General features: G+C 45.0%; 1 protein-coding gene across 3 annotated transcripts in view; it reads right to left on the bottom strand.

The window, feature by feature from the left end:
* Window positions 1–21,999, bottom strand: part of EBF1 (EBF transcription factor 1) — a 428,598-nt gene that overhangs the window by 126,156 nt on the left and 280,443 nt on the right. For 2 of the 3 annotated variants that reach the window (XM_066618279.1, XM_066618277.1), the window contains exon 8: window positions 17,787–17,928. In XM_066618279.1, the coding sequence (XP_066474376.1) occupies window positions 17,787–17,928 (142 nt within the window). The remainder of the gene's footprint in view (window positions 1–17,786; window positions 17,929–21,999) is intronic. The other variant, XM_066618280.1, reaches the window with a different exon arrangement.

The raw sequence follows: 21,999 nt of genomic DNA on the forward strand, positions 1-21,999 counted from the left end.
GTCAGCTTGACAAGGCCACTTGAATATATTCAGGACTATTTGCATAAATGCTCAGGGTGAGTTCACCATGGCTGCTAGCGCTAATGGTACATAAAGTAATTTAGTCACTTCTCTTAGGCATCCTGTCAGAGTGATGAGCACCTCCTCTTTGCCTTGTTGCATATTAGATCATTAGATAATAAAGTGTTAGAGCATGCAAGCCGACAGGGTCCCCAGCACTATAATTTGAGGCTTCTGCATTAAGCTATGGAGGGGGAAAAGGAGGAACCAATTGTGCAATTGGCTTTAAATTCAAATAAATACAACCTGCATGCTGGAAAATTGCTTTGAAGCAATGTTATTGAGCTTGCTTATAAAACTTTGCACATGTCTTAAGATGAAACCTCAACCTTACCCAGACAGGAATTCACCTGTACTTTACTGTGATCTTATCTATTGTAGTTAATTATGTATCAGGAAAACCAGATTTTAGCTATTTCTCACAATGTGTGGAAAGGTAATACAAACAAACTTAATTTTACATGAATGGAACTGAGTTCATGTATTTAGTGCTGTCTGCCACCAGTTGCGCTGCTTTATCAATCTTATGCATGGTACTACTTTTCCCATGTCCTCTCTCTACTCTTCACCTTTGTCCCAGCTTACTTAGAACCAATTTGTGCATTATGTCCCCAATATGGAGATGGTTCAAAGAGCCTTCAGGTAGTGACTGATCAATGTCATATTTGTAAGGTACAAATAGCATAACAGGTGGATTGCCCTCCTTGAGTGCAGAGTTTTCAAGTTACCACCACTCTAAATATTCAGTGGCATAGATATATTCCACACCATGGGGGCAATCCATGTGGCAAGGCACTATAAATGTTATAGCGGCCACATGTGGAGACTATTTCCAGCAGCCTTCATGCAGGGCCTCTGAGAGGAATTTTATCAGGGGGTACAAAGTTTCTTTTGGGCCCCTTTGCAGCGGGGTGAAACAGAGCAGGGAAGGGTGGTGATGGCTGAGCAGAACTAGGGGCAGGGAGGGGAAAACAGAGTAGGGGGAGGTTAGAGAAGCTGGAAAAGGCTTTGGAGCCCAAGCCTACCAACCCATGTGGCATCTGTAGTGTCCCCAGCATCCCGTGCAGGCAACAAGTCTGAGTAGACAGGAAAACGTAAGATCCCAGGAAATTTCTGGGGCCCCTTCTTTGGCTCCTGGGCCCCCCTTTTGACCCTGGGCCCAGGTACAAATTAACCCCCTCTCCTAGGCCCTGCCTCCAGTAATAATTCATTCTCATAGTTATTATTCTATAGTAATAATTCATTCTCATAATTAGATATTAAACTGGAAGTTCAGATGCATGGGAGCCATACACAAGCTGCTGAAACAGTTATCATATAGCCCCTGTCAGTGTTTGAAAGAGTGGACATGTTAGACTCTGACCATACTGCTATGGCCATGTTACACTCCTCTGCAGGCATCTGAAGATCTGGTGAAATGAAAGAAGAATAACAATGGGACTACTTAAGGCCCCCACCAGACATGCCATTAATCCATGGGAAAATACATCCATGAGTCCAATTCAAGTTTTGTCCCAAGTGGAATTTGTGACCCCATGTTCAGTCAGGTGAACTTCATGACAAAAATTATGCTAGTCCATCTTCCTGCACTGTGAATCATCCTTTGGCAAACGTCCTGTATCTGCATGTATCCCAGCAGCACTTGCCCACTGAAAGGAGTGGGAGCTTTTTCCTGAAGGCAGTAAATGTCCTGCTCCTACCAGAGGCAGCAAGATTCAAGTGCACGGAGAGCTGATCTGCTCACATGGGAGCAAGCTACTCCTTGGAGCTTCCGAGCAAGCAGGTGAAGGATCATGCCCCAAAGGAAACATGCGGGGATTGTCACCCAAACAGCTGCCATTCACATCTGCACTCAGAAAAGCAGGAAAAGAGAATTAAATTCCAAACGTAATTTTGTCTGTATTCACACCTATACACACTTGCCTGGGAATAAGCCCCATTGAACACAACTTACTTCTGAGTAGATACGCAGAGGATTGTGTCATATGGCCCCTTTCCCTACTAGAGGGGGAAATGGTGCTATCTCCCTCTTGCTGTATGGATCTAGGTGGAAAGTTGAGAGGGGAGGAGGGGGAAGCCTCCTCTACCTGCCCCATTGAACTAAATAACAGCAGTACCCAGGGCAAAGAAAGACAACGACTACCTCAACTGGCCTTTTTCACAACTCACTCCCCGCCCCCCAGGTCCTGTGGTGGTCCTTGAGGCAAGAAGCAATGTGGCAGCTCCATCCATTGCTTTTCCTACTTCTGCCTCCACCCCCTGCCACTCTCTTTGTGTCCCCTTTTTGTTTGGGAGGAAGAAGTTAGAAGTTGCCTTTTGTCTGGTTGGGGTTCAGATGGAGCCATTTTGTTTGATGAAGCTTTAACATTTTTGTGTACAGCCTTATACAATCTATACTGTTTTGCTGCTTTGAAGAAGCCCCCACTCCAGATGCAGGCCACTGCTCCAACTGAAACTCCGAGTTTATGACAATTCAAGGAGCTCTGGCTGGATCAGTTGGAAGGACAAACCAAACTGGAAGCGCCGGATAGGTGTGCGAGACACACACAAATGTCTAGCCACATTTTGGAAGACAGTTGCTCTATGAACCAGGGAAGGACAAATCCAGTGCAGCTTGACTCGAGTCAGAAGTCTTCACCCCCCCCCCCGTGACTCAAGTTAAAAACAAGTCCCAACAAGGGCACTTTCTGAGTCACCTGGAGCATTTTCATGACTCGAAAAGACTCAAGTCACAAGTCTTGAGTCTTGTGACTCAAGTTTCGATACATGTGGCAGGTGCAGGAAAAAAAGGGGGGGCTGCTGCCGGTGTGTGTTTGTGTCTCAGAGTTAACATAAGAACATAAGAACATAAGAACAGCCCCACTGGATCAGGCCATAGGCCCATCTAGTCCAGCTTCCTGTATCTCACAGCGGCCCACCAAATGCCCCAGGGAGCACACCAGATAACAAGAGACCTCATCCTGGTGCTCTCCCCTACATCTGGCATTCTGACTTAACCCATTCCTAAAATCAGGAGGTTGCGCATACACATCATGGCTTGTACCCCATAATGGATTTTTCCTCCAGAAACTCGTCCAATCCCCTTTTAAAGGCGTCTAGGCTAGACGCCAGCACCACATCCTGTGGCAAGGAGTTCCACAGACCGACCACGCGCTGAGTAAAGAAATATTTTCTTTGGTCTGTCCTAACCCGCCCAACACTCAATTTTAGTGGATGTCTCCTGGTTCTGGTATTATGTGAGAGTGTAAAGAGCATCTCCCTATCCACTCTGTCCATCCCCTGCATAATTTTGTATGTCTCAATCATGTCCCCCCTCAAGCATCTCTTTTCTAGGCTGAAGAGGCCCAAACGCCGTAGCCTTTCCTCATAAGGAAGGTGCCCCAGCCCCGTAATCATCTTAGTCGCTCTCTTTTGCACCTTTTCCATTTCCACTATGTCTTTTTTGAGATGCGGCGACCAGAACTGGACACAATACTCCAGGTGTGGCCTTACCATCGATTTGTACAACGGCATTATAATACTAACCATTTTGTTCTCAATACCCTTCCTAATGATCCCAAGCATCGAATTGGCCTTCTTCACTGCCACCGCACATTGGGTTGACACTTTCATCGACCTGTCCACCACCACCCCAAGATCTCTCTCCTGATCTGTCACAGACAGCTCAGAACCCATCAGCCTATATCTAAAGTTTTGATTTTTTGCCCCAATGTGCATGACTTTACACTTACTGACATTGAAGCGCATCTGCCATTTTGCTGCCCATTCTGCCAGTCTGGAGAGATCCTTCTGGAGCTCCTCACAATCACTTCTGGTCTTTACCACTCGGAAAAGTTTGGTGTCGTCTGCAAACTTAGCCACTTCACTGCTCAACCCTGTCTCCAGGTCATTTATGAAGAGGTTGAAAAGCACCGGTCCCAGGACAGATCCTTGGGGCACACCGCTTTTCACCTCTCTCCATTGTGAAAATTGCCCATTGACACCCACTCTCTGCTTCCTGGCCTCCAACCAGTTCTCAATCCACGAGAGGACCTGTCCTCTAATTCCCTGACTGTGGAGTTTTTTCAGTAGCCTTTGGTGAGGGACCGTGTCAAACGCCTTCTGAAAGTCCAGATATATAATGTCCACAGGTTCTCCTGCATCCACATGCCTGTTGACCTTTTCAAAGAATTCTATAAGGTTCGTGAGGCAAGACTTACCCTTACAGAAGCCATGCTGACTCTCCCTCAGCAAGGCCTGTTCGTCTATGTGTTTTGAGATCCTATCTTTGATGAGGCATTCCACCATCTTACCCGGTATGGATGTTAGGCTGACCGGCCTATAGTTTCCCGGGTCCCCCCTCTTTCCCTTTTTAAAAATAGGCTTGACATTTGCTATCCTCCAATCTTCTGGCACTGTGGCCGTTTTGAGGGACAAGTTGCATACCTTAGTCAAGAGATCTGCAACTTCATTCTTCAATTCCTTAATAACCCTTGGGTGTATGCCATCAGGGCCCGGTGACTTATTGATCTTTAATTTATCAATGAGGTCTGAAACATCTTCTCTTTTAACCTCTATCTGACTTAACTCCTCGGTTAGGAGGGGCCGTTCGGGTAGCGGTATCTGCCCGAGGTCTTCTGCCGTGAAGACAGATGCAAAGAACTCATTTAATTTCTCTGCCATCTCTAAGTCTCCTTTTATCTCCCCTTTCCCTCCCTCACCATCCAGAGGGCCAACCGCTTCTCTGGCGGGTTTCCTGCTTCTAACATATTTGAAGAAGCTTTTATTATTCCCCTTAATGTTGCTGGCCATGCGTTCCTCATAGTCTCGCTTGGCCTCCCCTATCACCTTCTTACATTTCTTTTGCCACAGTTTATGTTCCTTTTTATTCTCTTCATTAGGGCAAGACTTCCATTTACGGAAGGAAGCTTCCTTGCCCTTCACAGCCTCTCTAACTTGGCTGGTTAGCCATGCGGGCACTCTCCTGGATTTAGTGGAACCCTTCTTTCTTTGCGGTATACACCTCTGCTGGGCCTCTATTACTGTTGTTTTAAGCAGCCTCCATGCATTCTGGAGAGACTGGACTCTTTTTACCCTCCCTTTCAACCTCCTTCTAACCAGCCTCCTCATTTGAGGGAAGTCCGCCCGTCGGAAGTCAAGGGTTTTTGTTAGAGATTTGCCTGGTATTCTTCCCCCAACGTGCACGTCAAAACGGATCGCAGCATGATCACTGTTCCCCAATGGCTCAGTAACGTTTACATCTCTAACCAGGTCCTGCGTACCGCACAAAATTAAATCCAGAGTCACCTGTCCTCTGGTGGGCTCCATGACTAGCTGATCTAAGCCACAGTCATTCAGCACGTCAAGAAATCCGGTTTCCTTATTGTGACCAGAACACAAATTGACCCAGTCAATATGAGGATAATTGAAGTCCCCCATGATTACAACCCTGTCCTTCCTTGTCACCTCCCTGATCTGTTTCCTCATTTCAAGGTCCCCATCAGATTTCTGGTCTGGAGGACGATAGCACGCCCCCAGTATTACATCGCTGCACAAGCCTGGTAATTTAACCCACAGAGATTCTACGGTGGAGTTGGACCCACCTTCAATCTCTACTTTGCTGGATTCTATCCCTTCCTTAACATAAAGGGCCACCCCACCTCCAACACGCCCCTGCCTGTCCCTCCTGTAGAGTTTATAGCCCGGGATTGCGGTATCCCACTGATTCTCCGCATTCCACCAGGTTTCCGTTATGCCCACTATGTCAATATTTTCCCTTGTCACCAGACATTCCAGTTCTCCCACCTTTGCTCGTAGACTTCGGGCATTCGCATAAAAGCATTTATACACGGAATGCCCCAGGATGGGCTGCTTATTCGCTCCTTTGTCCCCGCATCCTCTCATTGTGCCAAAACATCTATCACATCCCATCTCCCTAACTTTCCCAATTTCTTCTCCTACCCTGCCTTTGTCTTGTTGTTCTCTAACCTCCCCATCCTCATCCCATAGGGATGAGGAGTCCCGAACCGGATGCCCCTCGGCTCCTGTCGGCCTTCCCCCAGGGATCAGTTTAAAAGCTGCTCTGCCACCTCTTTAATGTTATGCGCCAGCAGTCTGGTTCCATTCTGGTTCAAATGGAGCCCGTCCCTCTTGTACAGGCCCCGCTTGTCCCAAAACGTTCCCCAGTGCCTAACGAATCTAAACCCCTCCTCCCTACACTTTAAACACTCCCCTGATGTTCTTGCCCATCTGTAAACAAGGCGGGAGGGGGTGGGACAGACTGCGTGAGAGTGGAGACAGAAGCGGCAAGAGGAAGAAGAGTCAAGTGCAGGGGTGCCACAGGGTTCAATTTTGTCCCCCATGCTATTTAACATCTACATGAAACCACTAGGTCATCCAGGGATTTGGAGTAGGGTGCCATCAATATGCCGATGACACCCAGCTCTATCTCTCCTTTCCTCCAGACTCCAGGGTGGCAGTTGAGGGCCTGGAGCGCTGCCTGGAGGCAGTGAGGATCTGGATGGAGGCTAACAAGCTGAAATTAAATCCAGATAAGACAGAGGCTCTCCTGGTTCGGAAATCCTTGATGCAGGTGCTGGACTATCGGCTTGCGCTGAATGGGGTTGCACTCCCCCTGAAGGAGCAGGTCTGCAGCTTGGGGGTCCGCCTGGACTTGCAGCTGCTCCTGGATTCCCAGGTGGCGGCTGTGGCTAGGGGGCCTTCGCTCAGCTTTGGCTGGTGCGCCAGCTGCGGCCGTACTTGGATCGTGCAGACCTGGCCACGGTGATCCATACCTCGGTGACATCTAGGTTAGATTATTGTAATGTACTCTATGTGGGGCTGCCCTTGAAGATGGTTCGGAAACTGCAACTAGTGCAGAATGCGGCGGCCCGTGTAGTTACTGGAGGTAGGCGGTTTGACTCTGTCAGTCCGCTTCTCCGGCAGCTGCACTGGCTGCCAATTCGTTTCTGGGCCCAATTCAAAGTGCTGGTTTTGACCTTTAAAGTCCTATACTGCTCTGGACCAGGGTATCTTAGAGATCGCCTACTTCTGTACAATCCGGCTCGTCCTCTTAGGTCATCAGAGGAGGTCTTTTTACAAGTGCCGCCGCCTAGGGAGGTACGTGGGGCAGCGGCAAGAAATAGGGCCTTCTCAGTAGGGCACCAATGCTATGGAATTCCCTTCCCCTTGACTTAAGAATGGCTCCCTGTCTTGAGACTTTTCGGCAAGGCCTGAAGACCCTTCTGTTTAGACAAGCCTTCTGAGTTCTCGGCCTTTTTTTAACATTTTTTCAAAATACCTAGTTACAGGCCTGATTCTTTTATGATCTGCTGCTCTATGCTCTTTTTACCTGACTACTTTTTATCTGACTGCTGTTTTTATGATATGTTGTTAATATGCTTTTATGTGTTTTTAAATTATGTTTTTAATTTGTTTTAACTTGGTTGTAAGCTGCCTTGAGTCCCTCCGGGGAGAAAGGCGGGGTAGAAGAAATAATAATAATAATAATAATAATAATAATAATAATAATAATAATAATAATAATAGCAGCAGCCTCTGGGGAGCCTGCAATCTCTCTGCAGCCCTCTCCGAAGCTTCAAAATGCTGAAAAAAAAGAGGAAAAAAACCCATTTCCTGTTTTGGGATGAAATTTGGAAGTGGGTTTTTCCCCCTTTCTCAACATTTTGACGCCTTGGAGAGGGCTGCAGAGGGGGGTCAGAGGCTCCCCAGACCGTCAGGAGAGCCATAGCTACCCCCAAGTAAGTGAAAAACCCCTCTCTGTCTAGCAGCAGCGCAATTGCAGCAACTGCACTGCAGTCGGTTTCCTTTGAGGGGAGCAGTCCTTTTCCAAGTCCCCTGGTGGGTCACGACCCACCAGGGGAATTGGAACCATTGCTCTAAATGCATAGAGTAATATAACCTATGACACTGACAGTAATTTTCTGCTTCCCTCCAAGGCAAAGAGGAACAAAGTACTGATGAGAGGGGCTCATCCCAGTAGCCAAAGACACATAACACCAGAACCAGGGGGCATCCACTAAAGTTGACTGTTGGGAGAGTTAGGACAGACAAAAGAAAATATTTCTTTACCCAATGTGTAATTAGTCTGTGGAACTCCTTGCCACAGGAAGTAGTGACGGCTTCTCGCCTCGATGCCCTTAACAGAGGATTGGACAAATTTCTGGAGGAAAAGTTCATCGTGGGTTACAAGTCGTGGTAGGTATGTGCAAGGTAAAAGTAGGCTGCCTCTGATTGCCAGATGCAGGAGAGGGCATCAGGACGCAGGCTGTGTCCTTTGTCTAGTGTGTTCCCTGAAGCATTTGGTGAGCCACTGTGAGATACAGGAAGCTGAACCAGATGGGCCTTTGGCCTAATCCAGCAGGACTCTTCTTATGTTCTTATGTTAAAGGGATAGGGCTTCCCCCCTTCTGCACCCCTTCTCCCCAGTTTCCAACCAATTCACAGAGCAAAAGATTAGGCAAACGCCACTTTTGCTGCTTCTCTCGTATGCCACAAGGAAAAGGGTTCACATGCAGCAATTTACTTCTGTTAGTAAGAAGGACAGCCCACTGGCGTATTTAGAGGGGGGGCAGCGCAGTAAGTTTTGCAGGGAGCCTCCCTGCAGTGTGCAAGCGGCTCCTCCCCCTCCCCCTCCCCTTGGGAGCAATGTGGGCAGGGGGGGGAAACGGAGGCGAATGGCCCCCAGTGGGACAGCCAATGCTTAATTACTAAAAGGATACCTGCTCAGGTTCAATTTCACTGAGAATCACACCCTTACACCAGTGTGTCAGCATACAGATTACAGATGCGTGAGAACTGCAACTCTCAGGGAATCCTGATAAAAAAGATGAAGTGATAGCTGTGATGCTGGAGCCAGTGAAGAGACTCCAGTTCTTCACTGCCTAAAACTGAAATGTCGCCTCACTTCACCTCTGAAGTCAGCTCGGAACATGATGTGCAATGGCCTTCCCCAGGACTGGCTTCAGGTGTGAGGGGAACTTCACCAAGGTGACCTCTGTTGGACCATTCTAACCCCTAGCAGCAGACACAGGTTTATTTCATTCTTGTTGGGTCAGCAGCAGCAACATTCTAGCCAGCCACTTTTTTTGCATGTTTTTCCCTCCAACAATGCCCCATGTAGAATCAGCAGCCTGCTGAGAGACAAAGAAAACCGTGGGGGGGTCCTCCATGTCAGCAGCTGCTTGTTGGGCCCCCTCTCTATCTCAGCAGCTGCCTGAGGGTGCCTTGCACTGATGCCAGCTCTGATCTTCCCACTCGTCTGTGGCATATCACAAGATTCATCTTTAAAAAATCAATTCCACGCCAACCTCATCCACTGTCTCAGCTGTTATTCCGAATTAAACGTCAAGGTGAGGGTAAGGCGTTCTGTACATATAGATAACTTTTACTGATATCATCTCGTGTTCCTCAAAACAGGCTCTAAGCCTTAATGAGCCAGGCCCCAACACAATTAAGCCCCGAGAATAGCACCAACGCGATCATGAACACTGTTTCTACACATCCCCATGTCTTTAATTTCCTTTTTTATTTCATAAGGCTCACTGAAGATTCTGGTCATAAACATTTATGAGAGATTCAGTTATGGAAAAGAACAAAACTAACAGTGCAATTCTATGCATGCTTACTTAGAAGTAAGTATCAGCCTGTTCATTGAGGCTTACTCCCAGGAAAGTGCACTCAGGACTGCAGCCTAAATTTCCCATTCTGACATGCCTACAGTCACCCAATAACCTGCAGAAGTATTCCTAGAAACTATAAGCAGAGCAGCACACAGGAATACTATCAAAGGGCACACTGCATCACAGCAAGTAATCACTGCAGGTAATAAGTGCTTTGGTGCATAGATGTCAAAATATTACCAAGAGCAGTTAATAGCACCAAGGTTACAAACAACCCCTAAAATCTTTTTATAGCTATGAATCTTAAGTGTAAACATTTCCAAGACAAAAGTGGTACTTGCATTCATATGCATGAGGGCAATTGTTTCACACAGTTTATCTCATTAGGAGATTTTACAGTAAGCAGGTTTACAGGTTCGTTACATATATGCGTTTAGATGGAAATAGTTTCCTTTCCCTGTAAAAAAAAAAAAAATACACCCTATCCAGTCCATCCACTGAACTCACATGCTTCAAGATGGCATTTCCCCACAGCTAAAATAATCAATGTTGCTCTTTAAAAAATCTGCACTTCACCAATTTGTCCATAATACATACAGGAGGTTAGTGGCAGGGCAAAGGGGGCTGCCTTTGCCTCTCCAGACATCTCACATTAAGTAGAGACGCTTTTTTCCCCCTCTGGGAGGGTGAGCAAAGTCCTTCAAGCCTATTATAGGAACATCTTTTTACACATTCCCCCATCTCACCATTTCTTCGTCCACTTGCATTACATAGTACTGTGCTAACTAATTTTGGAAGTCTTCCTTTTAAAACAACATCTTCAAGTTCGTTCAGATTTCTCTATAAACTTCTTAATATATACAAATAATTTTTGAAACAAACAAAGAAACAGAGATTCAACATTCTCTGAGTGAAACTATAATAACGATTGATTACTGTGGTTTACTCTGTTTACGCCAAACAATGCTGCTTAAATTAGCCTCTGCCAGCAAATTGCACTTGAAATATAGAAACATTTGGTTGAGCAATGTGTTTATTAATGTACAAGTATCAAGGAGACTCTGTGGGTGTAAAAGCATGATCTTGATTACAGCAAAACAACCCACTGAAAGGTAGTTTCCTTTCTGCTGTCTGACATGGGGATTATAAAAAGAAGAGGGCTACAAAACTCACATATGCAAGTGAAATGCCTAGAACCAAACTGCAGAGAGACAGAAAGCTTCTGCAAGACTCTAGGACTGTGATTTTCAACCTTTTTCATATCACAGCACGCTGACAAGGCACTAAAATTGTCAAGGCACACTATCAGTGTTTTGACCATTGGCTAGGGACACCACACTGACAGCAGGGGCTTGTATCCCCCTGTGGCCCTACTAACAAATGATCCTCCCCCAAAGTCCCGCAGCACACCTGCAGACCATCTGTGGCACACCAGTGTGCCACGGCACAGTGGTCGAAAATGGCTGCTCTAGGAGGTGACACCCTGTATCACCTTGGTTGAAAACTGAAATCCTATCCCTGATTTTTCAACCCGCCCTATCTCCTCCCTCTCCTCAGACTTATGTCAGCAAAATAGGTGCTATGGGTCCAAGAAGACCCATAGGCAATCAGGCAGCCTACTGGGAGGTAAGTAAAAAGGATTTTCACTTACTTCTCACTGGCTGTCTGATCACCCTCCGGCCCCACAACCATGAAGAAGATGCTTGCCAGCAGAGCTGCATGGTGGACAATTATGGGGAATAGGATTGGGCTGTGAGAAACCTTGCCACGTGGCCTACTACTACAACATAAAGTGACACAGAGAACGCTATTTTCTTTGCCTGCCCTACTCCTACTGAAAGCTATCCACCAAAATGATGCACACTTGAAAAACCAACAGAAGTCTACCTATTGAATAGAAGGTTTTTCAATGGGCTTTTGGTAAGGACGGTCAATGGCTTCCAACTTTTTTAAATAGGAAGCATTTGGAGAAGTGCCATGGAGAGGTAATACATACGTTCCAGCTTTAAAATGTAAGTGTGGAACTCCCGAATGTGGTGTTGGTGCATGTAAGCTGAAATTTCATAGCAATCGCTATAGCTAAAGTATTATTTCCTTCACTTCTCCCCACCCACACACACATTACCTCATCTTGTGGTAAAGAAGTATGGGAAATATTTACTCCTAGTGTGAGAATAGGAATATTTCCAATCTGAAGGAATCCACTCTATATTCTTATAACTGCAGATACTCGTGAGGCCCCCATGATGGGGGAATATCTGGCTGTACCTTCCTTTAAAAGAAGGAGGAGGTCTGGAAAATCAGCATTTATATTAGAAGAAGTAGAGAATGAAGGGATAGTTATGGTCTGCATAGTTTTGCTTCTCGCTAATTAATAAAATAACAGTTTGCACATTCCTTAGCAAAATCAAGCAAAAATTATGACAGTGGTTTGTTTATTAAATTAGGTTGTTGGCAGAGATGGAAAAAAATCTACAGTAAGAATTATAGCCTAAAATGGCTCATGGCCTACATTAAAAGTTAAAGCTAAATAAATACAGATGTAAGTTGTGTTTATATAATAAGAAACGCTGCTGCGCTAAGAATTTAGGTTAGAAAGTGCAAACTTCTGGGCCTGATTCATTATGCATTTACCACATGGTCAAGTTTACTCACCTAAGTAACAGCACAAGGCTGTTTTGCACATAGGCAAAGTAAAATGACAGAAGAGGGGCCATATTCTAAAATTCAGGCACAAGAAATTATTTGTTCAACACCTGGTGATGGAAAAAGTATTTTCAGTCTGCATTCTTTGCTAGTTTAATTTCCTTAAGATAATTCTCTGAGGGTTCAATTGAAATTAACCAATCACCCATGCCTCCATGGAAAGTGTATAGATCTAAGACATGAAAAAGCCTTTTATTCAGACATAGCTCCAGTGGGAATCGTGGGGGCCAAACACCTTAGATAAATAGCATAGATATTTGCCTATAAGGTGAGAAATTTCAGCCAATAAATCAAGCTTGGATAATCTCTTTGCCTTATCTGCAAGGTCACTCAGGGGTCAGGGCTGTTCAGGCAAGTTGCAGCAGCAGGAGAAGCAAGAGGACAATGCAGAGATAATTAGAGGGGCTATTAGTCTCCACTCCAACCCCTCTAGGGCAAGCTGCAACCAAAGCTGCAACCTTCTATTCTCCTTCTGAGAAAAAAAGTAAGCCAGGGCTCAAGACTTCCATTTAAATCAAGCAAGCCTCATTCTCTTTAGCAGACCCTTCTGCACCCTCATTCCATTTTGTAAATGTTTGGCAGATGTCTGGTTTTTTAAACACCAGGATGTAACCTTCGTTTCTATTTGAAACAAAGTCCCAGGCTACAGTTCAGTCCACCTTTACTTAAGAATAACACCATGGAAAGCAGGGTCTACTTCTGGGTAAATAGGGTTGCAACTCTAAGTAGCTGCACTTGCTCATGTTCATTCCCTGCTGCTTGTCTCTCCACTGTGAATTGAATTGCACACTCCCAAGTATGTGTTGTATGTTATATCCTCTGGCTTAACACACCAGGCCCCTTAAAGAAGGATTTAATTAATGATTCCACTGGTATGTTATTTACAGTGCACTTACTCTGATAGTGTTTACAAAAAGACTGTGAAGCCCAGAATTAAAAAAGTTAAGTAATAAAAATGCATCTTATGGTCTTTTACTATGATCTTTTACTATCTTTTACTTTTATTTATTAAAAATTTATGAGTTTTTAATAAATTAGAGACTGTACAGTTCTTAGGTAACCATTACTGGTAGGTTATTTTTCAGGATCTGGCCTTGGGTAAAATCAGACAAAACTATAGTCAGACACCCCCGCTCCAAGTTAAACCCCTGAATTATCCAAGAGTCATATAAAATTCCATGATTTTAACTCAAAACCTGCCCTCGACTTATATGTGAGACTGGCTTATGCTCAAGTGTCTGCGGTGAATGTTTGTATTCTAAGATTTGTAATACCAGACTTTGGATAACCTCTGCAAATGGCCTCACTAAATTTTGCTACACGATTGTATAGGATTGTGATTTTGTAGCTCAGTCCTATGCATGTTTGCAATGCATAGGGCTGAGTTTACTCCTTAATAAATAGAGTTTATCCCAAACATTTACATTGGAGTTTATTCCAGTGGCATTTACTTTTTAATAAATGTGTTTAGGATTGCAATCACAGTAATAAATTCCGATGGCAAAGTACACAAAAGAGTGATTACAGAGTAGTCTTATGCATGTTTACTTAGGAATAAGTCCCACCATGTTCACAGCCACATTGTAGGGGCCTAATGGCGCCCAGGGCGGGGCAACGTGGTGACGTGACCCCTTCTGCATCATCACATCACTCCTGTGCCTGTGTGCTAGGCCCTCCTGCCAGAACGGCTCCATTTTGGAGCCAACCAGACCCTTGGGAGGGCAAGTGGGTCACACTTTGGGTTATGAGTTCTCCCCCTGCAGAGAGGCCAAGAAACACCCAGAGAGCTGTGGCCGGAGAGAGCTGCACTGCTATGGTACGTCTGCACCTGGTGCCCCCCTTAAGGGATCTTGCCACAAGAAGATACACTTCTGCATGTTCAGTTAGGTTTCCTCCTATGTAAGCATACATAGAAACTAGATACCTAGAAGGAAGATCTGTTTTTTTAAACATAATCCTTTCATATTAGTAGTACTGACAAAACATGATAACAAGACTATTCTAATGCATTTTAACTTTTGTGACTTCTAATGAAGATAGCCTACATAATGCAGTGATATACCTTACATACTTTCAGAACTATGAGCCTTTAACAGTATTGCTAAGCTTTCATCTGGAGCTTTGAGAGCTAGAAAACTACTATTTAAAGATGGAGTTTTGTATACAACTACCAGGGATGTGACAACAGCTTCCAGTATTATATAATGAGCAATAAAAGTAGAGCAACGATGCTTCAGAAGCAAATTTACCCTGATCTAAAGAAGGCAAGTGAAGTGCAGGAACATGTTTCTGTTAGTAGATCAGTTCTGCTGCAAGGTCAAAAGGCTGTTGGGGAGGGGGGGAATTCTAAAACTAGTACTCAGGGTGCCAATGTGGTATACTACAGCAGCAGTGATGTCACACACCTCAGAAAAACCCAGCAGTACTACTACCTAACAAGAGAGCAATGAGCCAGTGTTGATTACCTGTTAAACAGGGAGGGTGTGAACGTGCCTGAACTCATTCTAGCCCCATATAACCAGGGAGAGCTCTGTAAGCACAGAAAATTACTAGAACCAGATCCAGTTGTTCAGGAGTCATGTGGTAGATGCTTGAAAGCTGCATCATAGGCTCGAAGTGCATGGGGAGGCAGTCAGCAGAGGATACACCATTTTGAGAAGCTACTAAGCAGACAGTGAAGTCAACCTCACAGAAGTAAAGTGTGGAGATTCAGGTCATCATCTAATGCTCTGTTGTGTGGCCCTCCTTCTCAGAGGCAAGGCTGATGGTCACTAGGGCAGAATTCCCAAGCTATGGTGTTACCCCCAAGCTATGGAATTCCCTTCCCTGGAACCTTCCCTCTCTTTCAGTATGCAAGTAAGCCCAGTTCTGTTCTAGAAAAGTCCTTGGTTGGGGATGGGGGTGATGCCGGGGATGAGTTTCCTGTTCAGTTTGCTTCTTTTAAATCTGGCTGCTGTGTCGATTGTTTTATTTTGTATCCATCATTGTATGCTAATTTGAATGTATTGTTCATGTTTTTCATAGTTATGCAAAATGAATACCCTTTTAAAGCCAGAATAGCAGGATACAAATATTTTACATAAATAATATTTTCCCATTTTATAGATGAGAGAGAGAGTGATTTATGTGAGGCAACCTTGCTGCAAGTGCTGGTCTTCTAACAACATATTTAGGTAGAAGTGAGAAAGTACTGTATGTCCTAATAGACACACTCCATCAAAGTGCTGGGAGGGACACATTATCATAGCATTTGCTTTGCAGGCCGTTTACTGTACCTGACCTGGGAGTCAATTATGGTAACACTGCCTTCCAGTGGGTCATGTGACTGGTTTCGCTTTCATGTGGACAGATGGAAAGAACATTTTTCACGGGATAAAAGGGGATACCATCCTAAATCTGTATATTGCTCTAGGTCAAAACCACAGAATTAAATTATTCCCCCAAGGCAACACCAATTTTGGATAATGCTCAGAATCTCCTAAAATTGGACTCCTTTAAGGTTGAAATCCTATGCACACTTACCTAGGAACGAGTCTCACTGAACTCAATGAGACTTACTTCTGAGTAGACATGCATAGGATTATGTTTTCAGTATGTTTTTTGTGACATTTTTTTTAGTATACACAGTCATATTTTCTTGTGATCATGTCATGTCATAGTAAGCCATTATGTGCCACAATCACAACAGTACAAGCACAACTGCAAAGACCTTCGTTTTCACCTATATTCTGGGTAATTGAGAATTTCCAGGGGCATGAGGAGTATCCCAGGACCTACAGGACAGACCTGGGCAGACATTATATACAGTTGTGCATCAGTTAACGACGTTCTGATCAGTGACGGCCCACATATGCGACCATATGGTCCCAAGCCTCCAATGCTTAGGGAGTACATCTCACCTCCGGAGGCTTTTCTGAGCCTTGCAGAGACAGCACACATCCGCGTGCTGTCTCTGCGAGGTTCAGACTGGCCGTTTCGGTCAAAAACATGTGACTTCCGGTTTCACCCAAGATGGGCATCCTGAACCTTGCAGAGACAGCGTGCGGATGCATGCTGCTTCTGTGAAGCTCAGAAAAGCCTCCAGAGGCGAGGGGAGTGTGGCTCCCCTTGCCTTTTGGAGGCTTCGCGTAATGTCAAGGCTTGCTTGACGACGGGGGTGCCAGACCGTATCCCTGTCATTAAGCAACGCATGACTGTATATATAAAATGCTCCATGACCACTGGAGGTAAGCAGATCTTAGCCTCAGCATTTTCAAATGTACACAAAATATCCATAAATGGAGAGCTGGTGTGGCATAGTGGCTTGCACGCTGGATTACATGAAGATCTGAATTTGAATCCCCACAGTTATGAAGCTCATTGGATAACACTGGGCCATTTAGGGTGCAATCCTAACGTCATATTAGGCTGACGCAAGTCCCTTGCACCAGCCTAAGAGGGTCACAAATGTGCCGTAAAGCACGTTTGCACTTTCTCAGGAGGAAGCTGCGCCAGTCCACGGAGGCACGCTGGAACACAGAGGCTGCATCCTGTCTCCACGGCAGCTTCCACCAGGTAAGTTGTGTCTGCCAAGCTCAGCCAATGCAGGGGTCTGGGGAAGGCGGGGAGGAGGTGGGGAGGAGGTGGGAGGGAGGTGTTCTGGGGCAGGGGGAGGGCGGCCCCAGGGGTGGGTGGGTGGGAAGCAGGAGGCAGGGCTGGGATGAGGCTGTTATGCCGGATCCCAACCCCCTTATTCCTGGGCAGTGCAGAGTGACTGCAAGCTGTTCCACTCTCCTTGAACTTGTGCCACCTCCAGAGGTGGCATAAGTCGGAGAAGACCCATAGGGGCTGCAGTGGCTTACTTGGGGGTAAGAGGAAGAGTTTCCCCTTACCTCTGGTTGAGCCACTTTGGTGCCGTATCTCGCGCTGGATACAGCGCAAGCGTCCTGGCCGGCCTGTTCCAGCGCAAGATAGGATTGTGCTGTTATTCTTTCTTTCAGCCTCACAGAATTGTTGTGAGGATAAATGGGGATAAACACATGTTCATTGTTCTGTATGCCTTGGATGAAGGGTAGAATATAATAATAATAATAATAAACAAATTCCAGTCAAAAACAACATGACTGTGCAAAAATATAATAATAATATTTGGTGGAAGGTGCTTTGCCAAAATAAGCTTATTTGGCAATAATCGCTACATGAAGCTATTCCTGGATATATATGAATTGGTTGTGTGAAACCATCCCCAAAACATTGACATTTCTGAACCAGCTTTGGGCAAAGCGCTGCTTTAAAAAAAACAAACTGACCCTTTCATACTATGATCTCCCTAGGACACAAAGTAATGGGGGGGGGGGGAGAGTACTGAGTCTAAATAAACCCACAATAAAGAATCAAGTGCAACTAACAAAAAATGCCTACCATGTTCCAGATAAGAAGGCGTACCTTCCGAAGGATCAAGCCTTCGAGCCCTCCGCCCATGTTTGGAATTGTTGTGCACAAACATATTATCCGAAACTGCCAAGACATGACCATCCACATTGACTGTTGTAGATACCACAACCTGTGAGTGGAAGAGCAATAAAAGGAAACACTTTAATACAATTTAAAATGAAATAAGTGCAGAGTGTAATACACCCAGAATCTTAAATAACAGCTGGGAGCTGCAGAAAATTGCACAGCTATTTCGCATAATAACTGGTGCTTAGACTGTACGACTCTAACAAGAGAAGCTATTGATGAGCGGGTCTTTGGCATCATAAGCTTTTGATGTCGTTTTAAGTCAAATTACACAGTTTGTAGCTGTATGGCGGAACACACACTGTTAACCATCGTTTTAACAAGAGCAGCTTTATTAACTTCTTTTCTTTTTTTAAAGAGCTGGCTGCATTTTACCCCGCATCATCCTAAAGCAAGCTTACCAGAGTAGGTAAAGCTGATGTCATTGCAAATGAGGATTCAAAAAAACCAAACAAAAAAGTGTGGTCTGTGAGGTTGGGATGAGAGCAGCTGCATTCATCATGATGCTATAACTGTAGCTACCAGGGGTGTTAGCAGTTCTCCAAAATTCTCCTGAATGTACATGTGCATGCGTGTGAATGAGAGAGAGAGAAAGAGAGAGACGCAGCCATTAGATACCCAGATTTCTGATAATGAAAGGTATGATACGACTGCTTCTCCAAGTTATTTCTAAGCTCATGGCTAGTGATGGCATCTCATTATACGGGCTCGGTTCCATCCTCATCTGTACCTGGGCTCCAGCAATATCCTATGTGAGTCACAACTGAATACACCTTTGTTCTTGCTGACTCTAAATATAAGGGAGTCAGCCATCTCACAATGGAACAAGTGTAAGGAGTTCAAGATTGCTACAGCGCCCCTCAGGGTAAGCAAAAATGAGACTGGCGGCATTCTCCTGACAAAACCTCTGGTTTGGTTTATAAGCAGCAGAACAGACGTCCTGAGGCAGGCCTCATGAGAAGCAGGGTGTTCTTTTACACCTGCATCTGGACCTGCGTTCAGGCCCGTGTTCTGCATTTTGTAACCACTGTTCACTGGAAATAGGACTGAGCTTCAAAGAGTTATTAATGGGGAGCGGTGCTGTTCAGCCTCTTGCCATCCTTGCCCTGAAAAGACAGCTTCTGCTCTGAGGCATTAACCAACAGTATAACCAAACAATCCATCAAGCAGAATTTGATTGTGTTCATTTAATGACCAATTGATTAATAATTGGTTAACAACCAATATCCAGCCACCTCTGGATATTAACCATTAACCTAAGGGCCCAATCCTATCCAACTTTCCAGTGCTGATGCAGCTGCCTCCATGACTGCCTGCCACTGCAGGATGAAGCACACACCCTACATCAGTGCTGGAAAGTTGGTTAGGATTGGGTTTTTAAGCTATCCAGACTTTTTTGCTCCACAGGCACTATTACTTTGATGGTCCTGCAATCTTTTTGTGGCATATTCTGACTTGCATTGCCCAAGCTGATCAGTAGGGGTTTGTACAACTCTCACTATGCATGAGATTGCATGGATATGAGACTGGAGCCATTTAAACCTAAATAGGGACATTCTGGCCACCCTGTAGATGGCTGGGATGGTCTTTGAACAGAGGATCATCAAGATTATCTTTCTTTCCTTTCATCTTTATGATATACAATTTCAAAATGGTGCTCACATTGGTTAACCTGTCTTCTAATACCTATTTATCTTATGATAAAACTCTTGAAAAAACACAAAGGAGAAATCTGGTAGGTACTGATGCTAGGCTCACCAGTAGAGTCTTTTATCACACTTCCCATATCAATTTCTGTAGGCCACTATATCCTAAACAGCAAGCCAACATGACATTATCACCAGATTAAAGACACTTGAGTTTGTTGTTGCTTTTTTTATAGTCAATCACACACTCTATAGATAAATGACTGGTGATACTAATGCCATGTGGTGCTCAAATGTTGTTTTGTCTACAGGTAAATGTGCAAAAAGATGGTCGATAAGTGGCCCACAGTCACTGAAAGATGATCATTAGTTTGGTCAAAACCGTACAACCATTCAGTATCACAAGATATTGAACACATTGGTGGGGTGGGAATTTCAAAAGTGTTCCGATGCTATTTAAATTAAAACACAGGACAAAATTTTTTTGGGGGGAGGGGAAACCAAAATCCCCAATGTATCATGAGTGGCTACTGTATCAAGATTATCATCAGTTCTCAAAAGATCACCCCCTACAAACTTGACTACACATGTCCATACCTCAAAATTATACTTTTTTTCTTACTCTGATCAACCATTAACCTTTACTAACCAGTCATACTAATAAAATGACAACATTTTGATCTCTCACTATCCTGAGTATCCTTCAGTGCAATCCTAACTTGAGCTGGAACAGGGAGGCTGGCAGACTTGCCCCATATCCAGCATGCATTTTGGGTGGCAAGCGGCTCAGCCTGGGGCAAGGGGTTTCCACAGAGAGAGCCGCTGCAGTCGCACTGGGTCTACTCAGATCTGCGCCACCTCTTTAGGTGGCGCAGATCCGAGCAGCCTGGAGCTGCTCTGTGCTGCCCAGGAATGGGGTCAGGGACAAGCATAAGTGCTGGATTCTGGCCCTGCCTTCTGCTTCCCTGCTGCCTGCCCACAGGCCGACCTGCCACCCGCCCTCCCCCCAACCTGAATCGCCTTCTCCCTGCATTCCCCACACCGCCCAGACACCCACGCCTGCCAAGCTTGGCCGGTGCACCTCTGTGTGCTGGCCCAGCTGACTGCTAAGGGGGCTCAAACATGCTTTACAGCATATTTGCGACCCTCCCAAGCCAGTGCAAGGGACTTGCGCTGGCCCAGGACACAGTTAGGATTGTGGCCCTTGTTGATGATAAGTCTGTTTCCAATGAGCATGTGCTGTCTTCCAGAACTTTGGCTAAAACAATAAGAAGAAATGACCTACACTTCTCCTTATATTAAGCAAGGAACGGGGATTAAAAATTGAAACCCACTGAGATATGTTTATTCATGCGACCTCTTACAACCAAATATAATAATTGTCTGTTAATTGCAGTTTCAGCTCCCACCTCATGCTTCAACATGTGAAACAGCAATCAGCCAGCTCCTGTTTAATCCACCTATTATGTTGACTAATTAACTTTGCTCGACAGTTTATTTCTGCCTCCATTATCAGCCCCTGTCAGCCGCAAGCACAGTGCCACAAAGGGGGACCTCGGCCCCTTTGATTGATCACCGATAGATTGACATGCAGATTAATTTAATTAGAATCACCTCACTTGAGAAATGAAAGACAATGGCAAGGGGGCTAATAGATCTGCTCTTATAATGAGGCAACCCTCCAGAGCCAAGGCAGAGGATTTCTGATTTATTTTGCTGAATTCCCCAGTTGCTCCGAAAGGCTCTCGCTTTAATTGTTCTTGGTATTGAGAGGCTTTAGCCTCTGAAGAGGTGAAATGCTTTACAAGGATTGGCAAACATTGCTTCAACTCTCTAAGGAAGCCGCTATCCTCTCAAAGTTGCACGAACATGGAGATTCGCTTGCAACAATACTCTTGCGTTGCTTGAACTGGATAACCAGGAGGAGGGAAACTGAAACACAACTCTCCAAATAACTATTGCTTTATCAACTCCAATAAAGTTCTACAAAAACATATTTGATCAGATTCTGACCTACAACACTATTTGGTCAGGCAGTTCCAGCCAAGCCATCCCCTCCCCACCCCCATCAAACTTAATAAGGCCCTCTAGACTGGGAACAAAACATGATTTGTGTTATGAAACAAGGCTGCCAGAATGCCATTGGCTCATTTCACAGCACAGTTTTAAATAAGAGAAAATGATTTAGGGTAAAATAAGATCAAAATTAGTTGCAAAGTTTTAGAGACTGATGTTGGGAAGGAGAAAGCTTCAGATATTATAGGTTAAAATATTCTTCATTTGGGAAACAAAATTGGGGGAAATACACTCAAAAATAGCAGGTCATAAGGATTTTGATATTTCCTTATACTTGCCATTCACCCAACAAAACTGTACTGGGCCAAATTCTAGATCTGTTGGGCAGCCCAATCCTGAGCTGCCCGGAGTGCAAGGCTGCCACAGTGTTAATGGCTACTGCAGCATCCGAC

Source organism: Tiliqua scincoides, chromosome 2 (genome assembly GCF_035046505.1).
Source record: "Tiliqua scincoides isolate rTilSci1 chromosome 2, rTilSci1.hap2, whole genome shotgun sequence".
NCBI classification, from domain to species: domain Eukaryota; kingdom Metazoa; phylum Chordata; class Lepidosauria; order Squamata; family Scincidae; genus Tiliqua; species Tiliqua scincoides.